The sequence below is a fragment of the Nematolebias whitei genome, chromosome 7 (assembly GCF_014905685.2).
Source record: "Nematolebias whitei isolate Nwh7 chromosome 7, NemWhi1, whole genome shotgun sequence".
Lineage (NCBI taxonomy): Eukaryota > Metazoa > Chordata > Actinopteri > Cyprinodontiformes > Rivulidae > Nematolebias > Nematolebias whitei.
In genome coordinates, this window is record NC_056504.1 from 35965175 (window position 1) to 35983201 (window position 18027).

The following is an 18027-nucleotide window of genomic DNA, read 5'->3' on the forward strand; positions in this document are numbered from 1 at the left end:
ATATATATATATATATATATATATATATCAAAAATGTTATCTAATGTAATGATTAATTGGAAAATTGATCACACAGAAAACATAATAATGATTTTAAAAAATGCTAATAAGAAACATTCATTGTCCACAGGGCTTATTTCAGTATGACACTTTATATGGCTTATATAACATGTTCATTTCTAAGATCAGGTACATTTCCATAATAATGTCCATACGTTGTAATTTTTTGAGACGTTTGGTTTATGTTAATAATATATCTATAAAGTTTTCGACATAAACCACAATACATGATGAACGTGTGTATGTAGATATATTCATGGGGATGAATCAAGGTTCAACACACTTGGTGTGACTTGTAGATACAGAAAAGAGTAAATAGCACAGAAAAATACAGAATGTACAGGAAAAAATTGTGGCTGGATGTGCTTATAAGCATCCCATTTACTGGTTATTGCTCAACTTATTGTACAAAAAACATATACCTCATAGAAAATGCTGGCATTTGAATACTATTGTGTTGGTTGATTTAAAAAAATAATAATTATATGGTGCAATAAAATAAACCAAAACTAGGACAAAACATGCATTTTGAATATGTTTTTACCTTTTGCTCTACCGACCTTTGTTTCACACACATATAGTTATCATGAGATGCACCACCGCTTCTGCATGTAATGCAAGTATTCCACATGGGGAATGGAAGTAATAATCACTTTTCCTGTTACTCAAACCTACAGTGGTTACAAATTACTGAAGTCACCGTGAAGAAGGCCTGTCATGCTAACAGTAGGTGAGACAGCTGGGAACAGCAGGATCACAGTAGAGGGGGATGTGACAAGGCAGGCAACTTACAATCAATATTTTCTGCCAACTACCTTTATGTATATAACCAGTAACTTGTATCATTATGCACTCAGCCACAGCACCTGACATAATTGATTTTGGCTGATCTAAGTATGCAGGGTCATGTTTATAAAGCTGTTGGGAGGAGCAGAAGGCAAAGAGTGACATTCTGAGGCACACCATGAATAAGCATTAAATATATTTATGAGAAAAGCAGCAGGGTGGATACAGAAAATACTGGATCTAAATGATTTAAATGTATGTAGAAAGCATCTAAATACAGTATATGTTTAATGTATAATTGCTAAACGATACACTTTTGTTTCGTTCATTTCTAAGAAAACACACAATCGCCACAAGATTTTTCTACCTCCTCTTTTGTTCTTAGCATTTTTTTTTTTCAAAATAAAGACCATCCTAGAACCACCTAAACAAATAATAATCTGATATTATAAAATATACAAGTTTCAGATGCTAAAAAAGGATAGATTTACAGTCTTGTTCATGAAAGAAAAAAACCCTTAAATCCTTGGTGAGATTTGGAAGAGGATCAATGTATGCAGGCCATTGGCTTTTACGACGTGACAGATTTTTTTCATCTTTTCAAAGTTTCTTCACTCTCGCCCATCTTTCTCTACTTCTCTCTCTCCTCTCAACCTCTCCCCTGAGGCATTTAGGTGGATGGGAGAAAAATGAATCACACACGAAGTAGCGAAGGAATAACTTTTCATGTGAAAACACCTCAGCTTTTATGGTTTTACTAAATGATCCATAATGCAGGCAGGGAGCACTCAGTCCTGCAGATTAAGGTAGGCTGAGACAGAAGAGAGGCCCTGTGCCGCAGCCGTTAGACCTCTCCGTTGAAGACCATACCAGTATCACACCAGCTGAGACGGGCACAAATCTCTTTTACGATGCTGCCTCTTAAATAGCTGTCAGTCTAGTGTCTCACACGTGGCACACTTCTCAAGCTCCCCTCGCAATAATTGAACCATCTCTCTCAGTGAGCTGAAATGGTGTAGGAAGCCATTGCGACAGCCTGTGTTGATACCATTAAACCATACTCGTGCATAAATCTAACTATATAGCATGTGTCACAAACCGCACACAATGAACTGTTCACAAGCCATAACCTACATTTCTATGTGCATCAAATATATATATGGACTATGGACTAAATACATAATTCCAGAGTTAAGTTTTTGTATAAATACATTCAGCTTTTAAAAAAATACTATTCAATATTTAAAGTAGGTATACTGTACAACACAAAATTGTATTGTAGTAATGTTATGTTTGACAATTATTGTTGTAGTGTTCGTTAAAACCATGTTACAGTTTATATATATATATATATATATATATATATAGTTGCACAGCAATAAGGCTACTTTTCATTGCAGAAAATTGTATTTGTGCGTGATCCAAAATGCACTAGTGAAATAGCTGCTGCTGCCAAAAACTAAATTGTGTTGCATGCTATGGTGGGTGGGAATTTATGTTTTCAGTTGTTTTCAATTTTCAGTATAAAGAAGGGAGAAAAAAAAAAAAAGAAAAACCGACAGTTTTGGTTTGAACCGTTATTGAGGGTAGTTCTATGTCCTCACAACAAGATGTCTCTGTGGCCTTTCTGTCTTCTGCTTCCCTCCCACAGTACAAAGGTGTCTATCAGGTTATGTTAGGTTAAATGGTGTTTCTGAATTGACTGTAAGTGTGAGGGAACTCGGCTGTCTGTCTTTGTTAGCCGTCAAAAATACTTGTGACTCATCCGGAAGAAGGAAAGAAAAATCACGTTAGACATCAATGTATTCAAAGGATTGCATTTGTTGTTTTATAGCTGACATGGTCAGCCTTCATCATCAACCTATACCTATCCTAAAAAAATGAAGACCCTTATTGTATCTTCAAAACACATATTTTTTAATGCAATTACCAGGATATATAATTTTGGGTATAATAAAAGTACATTCATTTGTCTTTGGACAAAACATTAATTCCCCATAAATATGTATATGGTGATAAATATTAAAAGCACATTGTGCTGAGCATATTTAACAAGATATTTTATAAGTAGCATCAACAAATATTTTGCATCAGCAGAGAAGATGAACCTACTATTGAACATGATTTTTTTTATCACTGATATATCTGCATTACATTTCAGCCCAAGATAATCTGCTAGTCCGTCAATGGTCAAATCTGCTTATGTGACACCAAAAGAGACTATAAGTACTGACTTGCTCAAGTGAATTTTGTTATTGCAACCAAAACTTAAAAATAACAAAACTAAAAATTGTATGCCAAACTTTCTGCCTTCTCCACTTAATATAATCACAATAAGAAAAGCATTTGCATTTATATAGTTCTTTCAGACTGTCTGATGTTGTTGCCAGCAGTATTCAGAAACAGCTCAGCGTCTAACTGATTGTTACTGTAGTGAACCAGATAACCTCAAATATACCAGATGGACAGAGACTGTTATTTTCATTGATCTGAATAAGTCTGAACCATCTGATGAACTTTCTTTCTTGAATTAATCAAGCAGAAAAGACAATTCTTTATAATCATTACTGTCTTACAAATGTTTTGATAATCAAATTGTGTTAGTTCACTCAATGCTTTACAGGTTGAAAAGAACTACTAATTTTTATTTTACATAAACAGTAAGTAATGATTTTTGTTCCTCATTCAGAGAAGAAATCACCTGAATATGCCTTTCTTGATTTTCTGTCTGAAATGAGCAAGCTGTCGTAAGTATGTTAAAGGTTGGTTTTCGGTCAACTAAAATGTTTACCGAGAAAAATGTCATGTTTTACTATTTGAAAAGATTACAAAGTGTGAGACTCCACGAAGTCTGCTGTTGCTGCAATAATCTTTTCTGTATGTTGTAAACAATCCTTGACTTATGATAACATCTTACGTCACAAATCCACTCCTCTTTCTGGTCCTTCCACGAATCAGAAAGCTCTAAATTGAACAGGAAGTCGACCCAAATAAAATGTGGCAACTTCTCAGTTCATAGAATAGAGAGAAGAGAAGAATTCGAGGATTCCAGAATTCCAAGAGAATGAGAGTTCTGAGAGATGTTGGAATGAGAGCTGACAACAGGTCCGATAGTCCAACAGAATGAGCAGATTGAGAGTGCAACCGGTTATGAAGAGTTTGGAGTTATGAAGAACCAGGGACGTTTGGGATTATAAGTCTGTTTTGAGCTAACCACGCACGACTCTCCGAGGATTTTTAGCTGTGCTTAACGGAGGCGCTGGAAACAGTCTGAAGGATGCTTACTGAGCTGATCTATCGTCAAACCAGGTAAAGGCTTCTTCTTCGACTAAAGTGTACCGTGGACGGGCTGAGGATCTGACGGAGCGTGCAATTTCTGGTTAAACAGATTAAACTTCCCTCACACAGTTCTCTGTAAGATAATCTCCTTTCACTCTAAAACCCACCTCTCTCTCATAAATCAGTACAGATATTTTAGAAATATCTTAAGCAAAGTCCTCAAATCACCGCCGAGTGATTTGAAGTTCATTTTCTGTGAAACTGTCTGTTATTATTTTCATATTTTGCCAAATTAATGTAAATGTTTGATGTTAAACTTTGATTCTGAAAATAAATGATTCCATTCATTTGATGGGTCAAAGATAAATAACGTCTCTTGTTTACATTTCTGTTAAATTCAATGCACGACATTTACAGTCAGAAAAATGAAGAACTCGTGAAAAGTATGCATAAATATATATCCATATATTTGTCATACAACAAGTGACACGTACCTCACGTGTCTCACTACATTACCTAGGGAAAATTAAGATAAGTGAGTAATCCCATGGATGAAAATGGCTTTGTTGGACCCACAGTAGTAGCACCAACCAAGTAAGCAGAATTAACAAACCTTCCATATTAAATGCCAGAAATGAAAATAGCCTCTTTACAGTTTCACGTTTCCCTGGAATAATGATATCTCACTCATCTCTCAACTGAAATGAGGCATGTCTGATTTTTTTTTTTTTTTTATGGTTTAAACTATTGTATAATTTTGTATTGTTTAAATGGGTAAAGAGATGGAGTGATTTTGCAGTTTTATTTAAAAGCTCATTTAGATTCATTTTTTATGCCGTATTTTAAATTCACTGTGAGCTACAATGTAATCCATATTTGCTGTAACTGAAATCCTCACAAAGTGGTTAACTGTATTGAAATTAAATATTCTCTGATACTGCATATGCTATACATCCTTCCATAGCATGAATATAGATAGGCTGGTCCCAATCCACTTGCAAATGGAACTAGCAAATTGCTATAGATGACAGGGACAGAATAGTAATCTGAGCCTTCTGATTTAATGGCTTGCGACTATAATGGTAATCTGCTGGCCTCTCTTCCCCCCTTAGGTTCTCCATTCAATGACAGGAAACAAACAGTGCTGTGACACTTCCTGCTAATTAGCAACATTAGCATATGGTTATTATGTAGCTGGACAGTGGCATGACAGGGCTCTAAGAAGGGCTACAGTGGTGACCTTTAGTGGACATCACCAGCTGTCAGTAATTACCCATAACACTGGCCTCAGGAACAGAGACAGAGACTGACTTCTTGCCCTTGAGGGCTTGTGGCATCTAGGAACATCTTCCCATTACCCTCCATTTTACCTTCACTTTCCTGTATATGACTATATTTGGAAATATATGCTTCACCATAGACAAACATAATATAACTTTCCAACCTTCTAATTAGAAATCATGAAGTTTTAAAGGCTGTAGGGTGAGATTTACTTAAAATGTGTGACTAAATGGGATGATGTGCCTGCACATTTGCTGCCAGAAGCTTGCATATTCACACTGTGGACAAATGTATTGCACTTAATGTGAAATAATGATTTAAACAACTGCTGCTCCACAAACTCTTTTTTCAAAATGTTATGTGAAGATCTCTATTTTGTATTTTTATTTTTTTTTTTGTCTAAGTGCCGGTAATCACATGTTGTTTGATGCAGTTTTCTTTGGCTTGTAACACTCTTTGAAGAAGTAATGTTTACTGTAGAAATCTGTGTTTCCTGTCATCTGTGAGAACGTCTGGGCTTATGAAAAGGAAAACAACTTTAAGTGGTGCAGCTTTTTTCTTGTGTACTGAAGAGGTAATTTGAAACTTCAAAATATGTACTTGGAAAATTAAGTGCATGAAAGTGAGACACCGTACTGGTACTTTTTTTATTTGAGTTTTATTTTTTTCCCGGCAGCTCCCATCTTCAGGGGTCACCACAGCAAACTAACTCACACGAAGACTTGGTAATTGTTTTACGCCGGATGCCATTCCTTTCACAACTACAAACCACTGTTACCACAGTGTGGAGCAGAGAGCTGCCATCTAGGGTGCCTGGTTGAGCAGATGGTGAGGGTTAAGGGTCTTGCTCAAGGGCCCAGAATGGGTCAAATGAAGGTGGAGGCACGTGTGGAGGGTGGAGGCAGATGTGGGTGCTTCAGCTTTCCCACCCTCATTTTGATGTTGTTGGTACAGGGGTTCCAACGAGCGACCTTCCAATCACAAGCTTTCCCTCTCTAATGTCTGTGTCACCACTCCATTAGATATCTCTCTGGTACAATGGTACCACAATATTTTATTCTGCCTCTTTCATGTATATTCACAGTCATGTTTGTATGAATATAATGAATGTGTTTAAGTGCATGTATTGCTCTTAATGTTCCTTTGAAAAAATTGTCACTGATGCATCATGTATTCCAGCTCACATCTTTTAACTGTTTGCCAAATATAGTGTATCATTACCTATACATGTTTGCGTGTGCGTGCATGTATGTGGGGTATATGTGTAATATATACATATATTGTATTCACATTTTTGATCCAGGAATACCTCCTAATGACTTTCCTGCTCTGAAAATGTTTTTTTTTTCCTTGTTTTTTTGTGCCTTTTGCCTTTTTTAAATAAGGTTCTCTTTTTTTTAACAGGGACGTCTGTTATGAAGGTTACTGCATCTGATGCTGATGACCCCACATACGGCAACAGCGCCAGAATTGTGTATAGTGTACTGGATGGAGAAAAGTTTTTCACTGTTGACAGACACACAGGTAAGAAAATGCTTCCTAAATGTGTCTTTTTCTTTGAACTTGTTCCTGTACTTTTTTCTTCTAATGACAGTATCTTAACTTATATATTTAGAATACACATTTCCAAGATCAATAAAGGACTTCTCACAGCCCAGTTTAAAGAATTAAGTTAAAAACTCAATTAATGACCATCAGACCATATACTTTGGAGGGTCAGCACATTATAACATGTGTGAATGAGAAAAATAAAACAAACAAATACATAAATCAATAAATAAATTACTAACATATAGTTGGGTAAATAAAGTCACCAATGTCTCAGAAGGTAAGGGCAGCCTTGCCAGTTATGTAACATTTTAGATTAGAAAAAAAAAAAAATCTCCTATGGTATTCTAATATTAGAGAACTCGTTAAGACCCATGTGTGAAAATAAAATAGAGTTTTGATTTTATCCGTTCCCTCCGCTTAGTAAATGGTGCTAAAAACACAGTTTTCTCATAACATTGGTATTTATGTTCAGCAGGCGTTATGCTGAGCTGAATTATTTTGGGGGCACAGCTATGGGAACAACGCTCAACAAAGAAAGATAAGACAGGGCAACACTGACTGGAAATAATGGTTTAGGCACAGTTATGCATTGCAACATCTGACTTTAATATTCAATAGTATTTTTGTTATTAGTTGTATTATCACCAAAACAGCACTAGACATTAATATGTCAAACATTTATGCCTCTAATTAATGCAATTACAACATATTTAGAAATGTATCTTTGTCTAAGGGCATTGGAGCAGTGGCTGAATCTGTTGACCCTTAGCAAGAAGGTTACAAGTTTAAACCCAGTTATATCCATTGTGTGTGTGTAGTTTGCATTTTTTTGTTTGTTTGTTTTGTTTTGTTTTTTCTTTGCAAACAGGTTATCCCTGGGTACTCCAGTTTCCTTCCATAGACATATTTTTTGTCAAATCAAGAAACAAATTCAAAATATTACTTCTAACCTACAAAGCACTCAACATCCTAGCTCCATCTTATATTCAAGACCTTATTGTTCCATATTTTCCCAACAGAGCACTTTGCTCTCAGACTGCAGGATTACATGCGGTTCCTAGAGTTTTCAAAAGCATAATGGGAGGAAGATATTTCATATATCAGCCTCTTGTGGAACCAACTTCCAGTTTCTGTCCATGAGGCTGACACATTGTCCAGTTTTAAGACTGGACTTAAGACTTTACTTTTTGATCAATCCTATAATTAAGGTTGGCTTGTTATGCTGCTACACGCTTAGACTTCTGGAGAACAAATTGATCTTATTTCCTTAAACAAATTGTTAAAATTGAATAGTTTTCATTTTATACTATTTCTGTCTTAACATGTGATTCTTGACCTGCCATTGTGTATCTGTTCCTCCTTCCTGTTCCTCTCAAACCCAGCCCGTTGAAGGAGATGGCCACTTGTCCTGAGCATGGTTCTGCTAAAGGTTTCTTCCTCATGAGGGAGTTTTCTTTTCCACAGTTGCTTTTTTTGCTTGCTCAAGATGAGAGTTATGTGATGGAATTAAATTCAAAGCAGTCTGCTCCTCAGATAAATAGTGTTAAAATATTGTATATATATTGTACATATGAATGCTTCTTTTCAGTGTCCTGGGATGACCTCTGTTGTAACTTGGCACCATATAAATAAACTGAATTGGATTGAGTAGACCAAAAACATGCATGTAAAGTTAGCTGTAAACTCTAAATTATTGCTAGAGGACAGTGTGAGCGGGCAAACGTCTTTATGTGACCCTCTAGTAGATTGGAAATATGTTTGGTCTATAAACAGCCGCTCGCCTAATGATCACAGAGCATATCAATATTTCTGCATGACCCTGATGGGAAAAGTGAGTAAAGACGATGTATGTATGAATGGATGTATGGATGAATGTATAGATGGATGGATGTCTAATTTTTGAGAGTTTTTATCTTACCCATTTTACAGTTTGAAGCTGCTTCTTAAATACCTGTTTCCACTCAGACTCATGATGAATGAAATACTATTTGTCGAGCTTAACGTTTTGAAATTTTCCATTCAGCTTGTTTCATCCTTATTTAAATTTAAGTGTTGCTACATTCACTTTATTTTGACAGTCAGTATTCCATTTAGTGTTTCATATTTTTGTCAGAATAGGATAACTTATTATAGTTGTAATTTGAGTTTTCTTTATTATAGCAGACATAAATTTGGTCATGCATGTACCATTAACTGAACAATGTCCAACATGAAACACCCACATCTCCCTCCACCCTCATTCGCCCCACTCTGGGCCCCTGAGCAAGGCCCTTAACCCCCACCATCTGCTCCCTAAACAGGTCTCTCTTGAAAATGAGTTCTCATGGCTCAATGAGACTACCTGTATAAATAAAGGGTAAATGAAAAAATGATTAAAAAGAATCAGTAATTTATTATTTTACTGTTGTCCCCTTTTTTATAACTTAATATTAGGAAATCAAACATATATCAAGGGGTTGGTTGTATTTCTGTGATCAAAGCATTTTCTACATGGTTTAATTATTATTATTTTTTATAAACTTTAAAAAAAAGAGCTGTCTTCTTCGAAGCAAACTTATAAGAACAAACGTGTGTTAAATGTTTTATCAAAATATGTGTTATAACATAAACACAATTATATATATTTTTTCTCCCCACTTAAATACATGATAATCCTATACTTTTCCCCCTACAGACATGGAGCTTATAGCAGCAGTAAGACCTGACCTACAGTGTAGCAGGAGTACCCTAGCACTAGTGTTTGAATGCTGTCCCCCAGGGAAAAGTGCTAAAGTTTTAATGATTCCTTTTTGGTATCCACCACTTTGATTTGGTCAGGGTGCCTGGATGATAAATGACTCTACTTTGGTGGGATAAGCCAGGAGACTGGATGGTTTATTCCAGCTCTTGATTCACAACCCTCATTCAACCCACCCCCTCTACCTACCTTATAGGCAGACAAGCTTAAAAGCTGGGAGGAGAAGGTAGGTGGATAATAATAGACAAGAAAATAGGTGCAAGTCTAGAGGGTCAAAATATGGAAGGGACAGAAATCAAACTCAATAATAGCACTCTAACTCACATTGACAACAAGCTCTGTAGCAATTATCAGTTTGTCTTCAAACATTAACAAATTATCTGCCAAACTTTTTTTTTTTTTTTTGTCCTGTTTTTAAGGACTGAACCACATACAAGCAAGAGCAGTTACAACACTTTTTTTCAATGCATGCATTCAGGACACGGCTACAGCTTTCTTTTACATTATTTGTCACCCATGTATTTTACTAGTAAATATACAGTTTTGAAGAATAGATCAGACTTTTTTTCTCAATATTTTGAACAATTGTGTGTAAATAGGTTTTGTCTTTATGATGCAGTACCAGAAATGTAACAATACAGTACAGTAATTTGACCTACCAGGTTCCTAATGGCTCAGTTTATACGCCACATGCAAATGTGTGCAAACAGTGAAGGTGAGAAGAAACTATGTTTGTGATCTTTCTGTATGACCATTTTATCAAAATAATTAATTGCTGTCAACATAAAGGTGAATACAGTAAACGCATTAGCACTACTCTGATCTAAAAGAGGCTGTGTGTATGTGTCTGTAGGTGGAACATATCTGCACAGAAATTACGAGTGAGTTTTGACTTCAAAAGAGGTTCTGTATTATGGGAATGTTGAAAAAAATGTGTGTTAAAAACAGTGATGTTTAGTGACATGTTTGCATCAGTTAATCCACAGAGAACTACTAGGATGAATTCTACAACACAATGATTATCTTGGACCAAAGACAATAAAGCAAACCTTTGTCAAGATTTTTTTGTTTGTTTGTTTGTTTGTAGTAATTACATAGAGACACAAAAGGCTGTGAGAACATTCATGAAACAGAGCATGCTGTGAAAATTAATGTGCCATTTAGCTCTCATGAATTTGTACCTTTTAGATTATTATTATTTTCTTTAATTATTTAGCTGGGTGTCACATTATACTTTTTACTTTGTCTAATACCTCAATTCCACACTATCGTTTTTAAGTTAAATACATTGTCTATTTTCAAAGCTCAAAATGCCAGAGACACAAGTAATAATAACTAAAAGAAGTGATAAATATGTTTAAAGATGCAATTATGCAATTTCGATTTTCTCCATGTCACGTTTAGTTATGCAATTTAAATTACAAAGGTACCACCCATGAAAATTTCTGCGCAGCAATATGTATGGTTCAACAGTTTCTATTCATACAGTGGTGGATGAAAATGGCACTGTGACAGGCACAAAATATATTCTTATTATTTTTTTATATATATATTTTCATTTCAATTTTTTGCACTAGCTGTAAGGGCCCAAAAAGCAGAATGGTTGACTTCATAAGTGCATAATAGAATTAGACTTCCATTGCTTCACTTGATGAAAACGGGTTATTAAAAAAAATAAAGAAAAACACATTTTATCCCCCTGTAACTTCACAGCTGCACACTTAGTTTTAATGGATGTAGTAGTACTTAGTCAAATTCAAAAGTAAGTGAAATCAGAACGTTGGACGCTCAACTGCTCTGCGCTGGTTAATATTTGCCACCGGAATGTGAAATGTGCACTTCTCTGGAAACCATTGGTTTTGCTTTCCTCCTTCTTTACAGTTTCCTCTCTCTCCCCCCTTATCATACCACTTACTCTATGTCCCTCACATGTTTTCTAAATGTCTACTTTATAGGCATGAGTGCGCTCTTACCACCATGAAGGGGTTGTAATGCTGTTCAGGGTGGCTGTGGCGTGCTTTCATTCTGCCCCTATATATTATTCATATTAATACAACTGAGCCATAAAATGGTCTATGTGCAGAGGGGCAAACATGACACGCTCTCTCCCATCAAGAGGAAAAACTGAAATGTGCAGCACTTGTGGCTTCATAACACACTGCTTATCAGGAGTTGGTATTCAGACTGAAAATGAAAATCTTACCTGTTACTGCATAAGTGCTTAAAACTGATATAACATTTCAATTGGCCTCGTTTACTAACTACTCTTCTTCTTCTCTGCTTCGTCTCCCTCTCCCATTACTTCTTAGGAATAATCATGACAGCAGTGGCAGATTTGGACCGTGAGACACAAGATCGTTATGAGCTTGTTGTCAAGGCAACAGACATGGCTGGACAAATGGGTGGTCTCTCTGGCTCCACCACAGTGACCATAGTGATCACAGATGTTAATGACAACCCACCGCGCTTCCCACAGAGTGAGTGTATCCCGCACATTCTTTCACCTTAGACTTTAACGTTGATGGTGATGTAGGCGAGAGACAAAGTAGTTGGAAATGACAGATGGACTGTTCTCTGAACAAATAAATAAGAGCATAATAAATAACAATGTGTCTTGCAAACCCAAAGTCTACATACAGTAGTTGCATGACTGTCCTGCATGCAGAGGAATTTGCCTAAACTATATTTATCTGCAAATCATACTAGCAGCTCATAAAGTGTATCAAATGAGGAGAACTTGTTTGTTCTACTGTACATCTGATATATATATATTTTTAAATCAATTATTGGGGGTAACCTCATAGCATTTAGCCAACACAATCGATTGTTTACTGTATTTTTTGTGATAATTATTATTTTCTTTTCTGCCTTTATGGCTCATGAATAGTGTCTAATTTGCACATGAACAATCGGTAGCTTTAATTAATTTTCTAAATGTCTAATCTAAATCCTCTACCAACACTGAAACTTTTAATAATAATATATATATTTTTAAATCTCTGAAAGCATATGCAGAGTTTAAACGTTGACCATAGCCATGCTCTGGCTGTGTTTATACATTAGATAGGTTAGTTTTATTTAAAAATGCATTATATAACCTTCTGAATCCTAAAGTGTGCCAAGAATAGGGCATGCTAATACAATTGCAATTTTTCTTCCTTAGTTCATTTTAGCTTTTTTTTTGTTTGTTTTCTCTTTTTCTGTGATGAAGTTGTAGTAAAACCCAATAGCAGCAGTGCATTTGATTAAGCAGAGGGTACAATCAGTTTAGTTGACAGAGAGTGATATGTCTTCACACACCTTTTCATATTTGTGTATGAAACCCTTTCTCATCTCAGTAAATCATATTTGCGCATTCAGAGTGATAAGCCCAGCAGAATTATTGAACCAACACTGCAGGATATGGGGAACAAAATCTAAAATAAGCTTTCATAAATCAGTTGCACATGTGGATGGCATGTGGTATATGCAATGACTGATGTTTAAACTTATTATTTTTTCCTTGTAACAGGAGCGTTTATTGCTGTATATTTAGTTGCTAATGATTTCTGGCAGACCCCAGATGTTTTGTGGGGTCTTTTCTGTCAGTTAAAAAAATATCTGACTTTTAAAAGCACCATTTATTATACAAATGAATGTTCTTAATAACACATGTATAGAGCATATTGTGCAGTGTGTTTGCGTGTACACTGTAGATTAGAATAAAACAGAATATCTTTCATTTGTGCCTCAGTGAAGGAAGACTTTGCTATCAGCAGGAAAGTGATACGCAAATAGAAAATACAGGTTATATAAACACACAATGCAAGTTCACACGTTACAAAATAAATATAAAAACAATGGAAAAACTATAGAAATGTGACAAAAATACAGAGTGAATTTTTTTTTTACGGTTAATAAACAGCATGATTAAAATAGTATATTGTATTGAAATAAGGGCAGCACGGTGGCGCAACTGGTAGAGCTGCTGCCTCTCAGCGAGCAGGTCCCTGGTTCAAACCCCGGTCCAGGGGCCTTTCTGGGTGGAGTTTGCATGTTCTCTCCGTGCATGCGTGGGTTTTCTCCGGGTACTCCGGTTTCCTCCCACAGTCAAAAAACATGCATGTTAGGCTGATTGGTAACTCTAAATTGTCCCTAGGTGTGAGTGAGAGAGTGAATGGTTGTTTGTCTCGTTTGTCTCTATGTGTCCCTGTGATGGACTTGCGACCCATCCAGGGTGTCCCCCGCCCCTCGCACAGTGATTGCTGGACATGGGCACCAGCGACCCCCGTGACCCAAAGTGGAATAAGCGGGTAAAGAAAATGGATGGATGGATGGTATTGAAATAAAGTAGAATGTGCTTGCAATTAATTAATTCATCATAAAAAATAATAACAGCAAAAAATATAAGGAAACTTGTTAAATACACATAATTTAACATGTAAACTTTTTTTGTGCCATGTAAAACTGTAGCTATTTGCCTGTTGTTGCCCATTTATTATTTTATTATTATTATTATTATTCATTTTACCATTTTTTTGTTTTGTTATGAATTCATTACCCGTCTATACAACTTGTTTGAACTCTATATTTTCTCCCCCTGGCCACCTTCTCAATTTATCAGAGATGTACCAGTTTTCAGTGTCAGAGGGAGCAGCTGTGGGGACACCGGTTGGACGTGTCATTGCTACAGATGCAGACATGGGGGAAAACACGGATATGAGCTATCTGATCAAAGAAGGAGGAGAGCTTTTCAAGGTCACGACAGATGTAAAGACACAGGAAGCTGTTGTCTCCATCAAGAAGGTACACCTGAACATAAGCAACGTCACAGTCCTGTTCTTGTTTTCTGTTTACCAGTCTTATGTGTGTGTGTGTGTGTGTGTGTTTTTTAATAGGAACACACAATAGCGACAATGCCTTTTTTTGCGAAGCATATACAACTTTGGGATTATTGTCTTTATGGGTAACACTTTACAATAAGGTACACAACATGTGATTAACTACTAAGGAAAGCCTTACCGGCACAGTAAGAGTATATATGTCCAGGTCTCTCTTGTAAATGGGGCTGATTGGGATTAACCTGTATAAATAAAGGTTGAATGAATGTTGAGTGAAAACCAGAGACCGCATCTCAACTTTAGAACCATACTTTATATTTGAAGCTAAGTTAGATTTGGCGTTGCTTTACTTTGCTTCCTCAACAATTTATTTATTAACCTTTTATTTAACCAGGCAAGTCCCATTGAGATCACAGATCTTTTTTGCAAGGGAGGCCTGGACCTGAAGGCAGCCTACATGCATGTTTTTGTTCTGTGGGAGGAAACCGGAGTACCTGGAGGAAACCCACGGAAGCACGAGAAGAGCATGCAAACTGCACACAGAAAGATCCCAGGTCTAACCAGGGATTGAACCCAGAACCTTCTTGCTGTGAGGCAACAGTGCTAACCACTGAGCCATCATGCTGCCATTGGGCAATTGGGCAGCTTGGTGTTTTTGTTTGCCATTTCATGAATTTTGCATAATTTCAAAGAATACTTTCAGATAAAACCTTTGGGCATCTGCTTTAAGGTTGACTTGAAAGTGGATTTTTTTTTTTTTTTTGGGGGGGGGGGGGGGTATTATACATAAAATCCAAACATTCTGTCACATGCAGTAGTCCTTGGCACACTGGACAAGTAGACGTAATTGGAATTCAGTTGGCAAGAAATCACCATGAAGGCCACGTCTCCTTTTAGAAAACTCTGAGACATATTGTGATAAACGGAGATACATGACTGGTGTTCAAAAATTGCTCACTGGTAATAACCCCCATAGGTCTAGTTTAGTGAAACAATTTAACGTTGAAAATTGAATTATGGTAAATTAGAATCAGTGTTAATGGATTTTAATCCAACCTATTCACTTTATTTATATGTATGCCATTTTAACCATCCTGAAATATATTTATGGGGTTGATGGTTCTTTAATGTAGCCATGAAGGTATTCATTTGTGCTGCTTAGGTGAACAAAAGCCATACATGTTTTATTGTAGTCTGATGGTATGCACTATCAAATCCTGTATTCTCAGTGCATCCTGTGTGCATTTACACTAGCTCTTAGAATGGTCTACTTGAATTTAGATCATCCAAAGTGCATCTTTACATTTTCATTACATTTAGTTCTTTAACAATGAAGCAAATTACTTAGGAACAACATTTAGGCTTTAGTGCAGTAAGGGGCCTTGACATATGTCATAAGTGCTTTATATTTTTAGTTTGTAAAACAATAAATGACAGCAAAGATGGAAAAGGTACATAAGTAAAAATGTCTGTAAATTCAGATTAAACATTTTAGGGTGTTAAAAGATGTTTATTTTATTTATTTATTTATTTTTTGTATGAATTTGGTGATACTGACTAGTTAAAACTATCCATTAAAAATATCTTATTTAGTTTTAGAAAGTTTTTTTTTTTTTTTTATTATTATACACCATTTTGAAAATGTCAGAAATAAGAGATTATCAGATCAGAAAAAGAAAAAAAAAATCTAAATTGGGCCTCAGTTAATATATGTTTGTGTTTGATATTGAGATCACTGAATACAGTTCAGGTCCTGATCACTGTTACCCTATGCAGTCTACTGTAACAGTGTAACAGTAGGATTCAGCTACGTAATTAGTTCATGTCGAAGCATTATTTACCCCGAGCACACCGTGCTTGATTATATACACACCTTTGGTATTTTCCTTACACAAATACCATAAAACTACTGCAACTCACCAATATCACTGAACCTGTGGTAGACTGATTATTCAATCAAAAGATAATGAGTAAATGCAGCACAGTAGCATGTTCCAGAGAAGCAAGTGAGTCAGCCACATGCTGTTTAATGTCTTTAGAAACAAAATTACATGTTCAATGTCATTACCAAACAATTACCATTTTGACAAAAGAGGCAACAAAGCATAGTTAAGCAAATCTGAGGATACTTCACAGAGGGCCTTACTATACGGCAATCACCTTAACAGTGTGGTAATAGAGTTCACTCGTGTGTGTTTGTGTGTGTGTGTGTGTGTGGGGGGGGGGGGTTATTGAACTGTTTAGCTGCAGTTATTTAGTTTCTTCCTTTTTTTCAGATGCTAGATTTTGAGAGCAAGCAGACACACAATGTGGTCGTTGAAGCTGTAAATAAGCACGTCGATCCTCGCTTTGTGGACCTGGGATCATTCCGAGACCAGACCATTGTCTGTGTGAGTGTGTCGGACATAGATGAGCCACCCATGTTTCAACCTGCAGAAGGCACTATAATGGAAGTTCAAGAGGATGCCAAAGTTGGGTCGGTGGTTGGGATTGTCACAGCTCGAGATCCAGATGTGACGAATAAACCAGTGAGGTTTGTAAAATATATTGCATTATCTGAAAATAGTTCAAAGCAATTTTTTTTCACATAAATAATAATAACATATTGTGCACACAAGTTTATTTAAACGTTTTAAAGTCGCAGATCATAAATAAATGTACTTCATATTAATGAATATTAATATGAAATATTACGCATTATTAAAAAGATTAATCAATAATTAATAAATATTAACCAATCATCAATATCTTATCAATGGTTCATTAGATATTTTGCCAATAAAGACTCAATAAAGCACACAGACATAAGTATTAACATAATTGTGCAACTTTAATGACATCGGGCAATAAACATAAATTCTGCATATCGTGTGCTTCCTTTAAATGTAAAAGTATGTGATTTATTATGTTTTTCTGGTTTGCATTCAATATATGTCACGTTCCAAGATCAACGCAGACATAATTCACAACCTTATGTTTCTCTCCACCCACTACTTCACCTCTACTCTGATATTTGGTATTCCAGCATTTAATGTAATTAAACCATGAACCAGTTTTGGATGTAAAATGTTTTGATTTTTAATGAGCTTCTTGTCAGATGAAAAAGGAAAGAATAAATCAAAATTTATCATCATTTTCAGGATATACTAACTTCAGGAAAATCAACAGATGTTAAAATGTTTGTTAGTTAAAATAATGAACAATGTCTTGTGTTTGCTCCGGCCACTTTGTGTGTGTGGAGGGGGGGCGGTGCTTTTGAACAATTCTTCAGTCTTCAGAAAGGATCCTAATAAAGTTTTGGATCATAACAGTTTTATGATCATGGTAAAGTTTCTCTGGATGAAGTTTCAAAGTTGTAAAAAGTTCCTGGATATCCTTATAATATCAAACTGTATCATTTTATGGTGTCCTTGGAGAAAATAGAAAGTGGTAGACTTAATAACAAGAATGACAAAGTACATGCTCAATAATCCAGGTATACAATCCAACATTGTTCAGTCAGGTCATCTGGAT

At 35.8% G+C, this 18027-nt stretch overlaps 1 protein-coding gene across 1 annotated transcript in view; it reads left to right on the forward strand.

Moving 5' to 3' along the window:
- Positions 1 to 18027, forward strand: part of LOC119412791 (cadherin-22) — a 164539-nt gene that overhangs the window by 105843 nt on the left and 40669 nt on the right. The window contains exons 4-7 of the mRNA XM_037679826.1: positions 6792 to 6930; positions 12004 to 12171; positions 14298 to 14479; positions 16791 to 17047. Of these exons, the coding sequence (XP_037535754.1) occupies positions 6792 to 6930; positions 12004 to 12171; positions 14298 to 14479; positions 16791 to 17047 (746 nt within the window). The remainder of the gene's footprint in view (positions 1 to 6791; positions 6931 to 12003; positions 12172 to 14297; positions 14480 to 16790; positions 17048 to 18027) is intronic.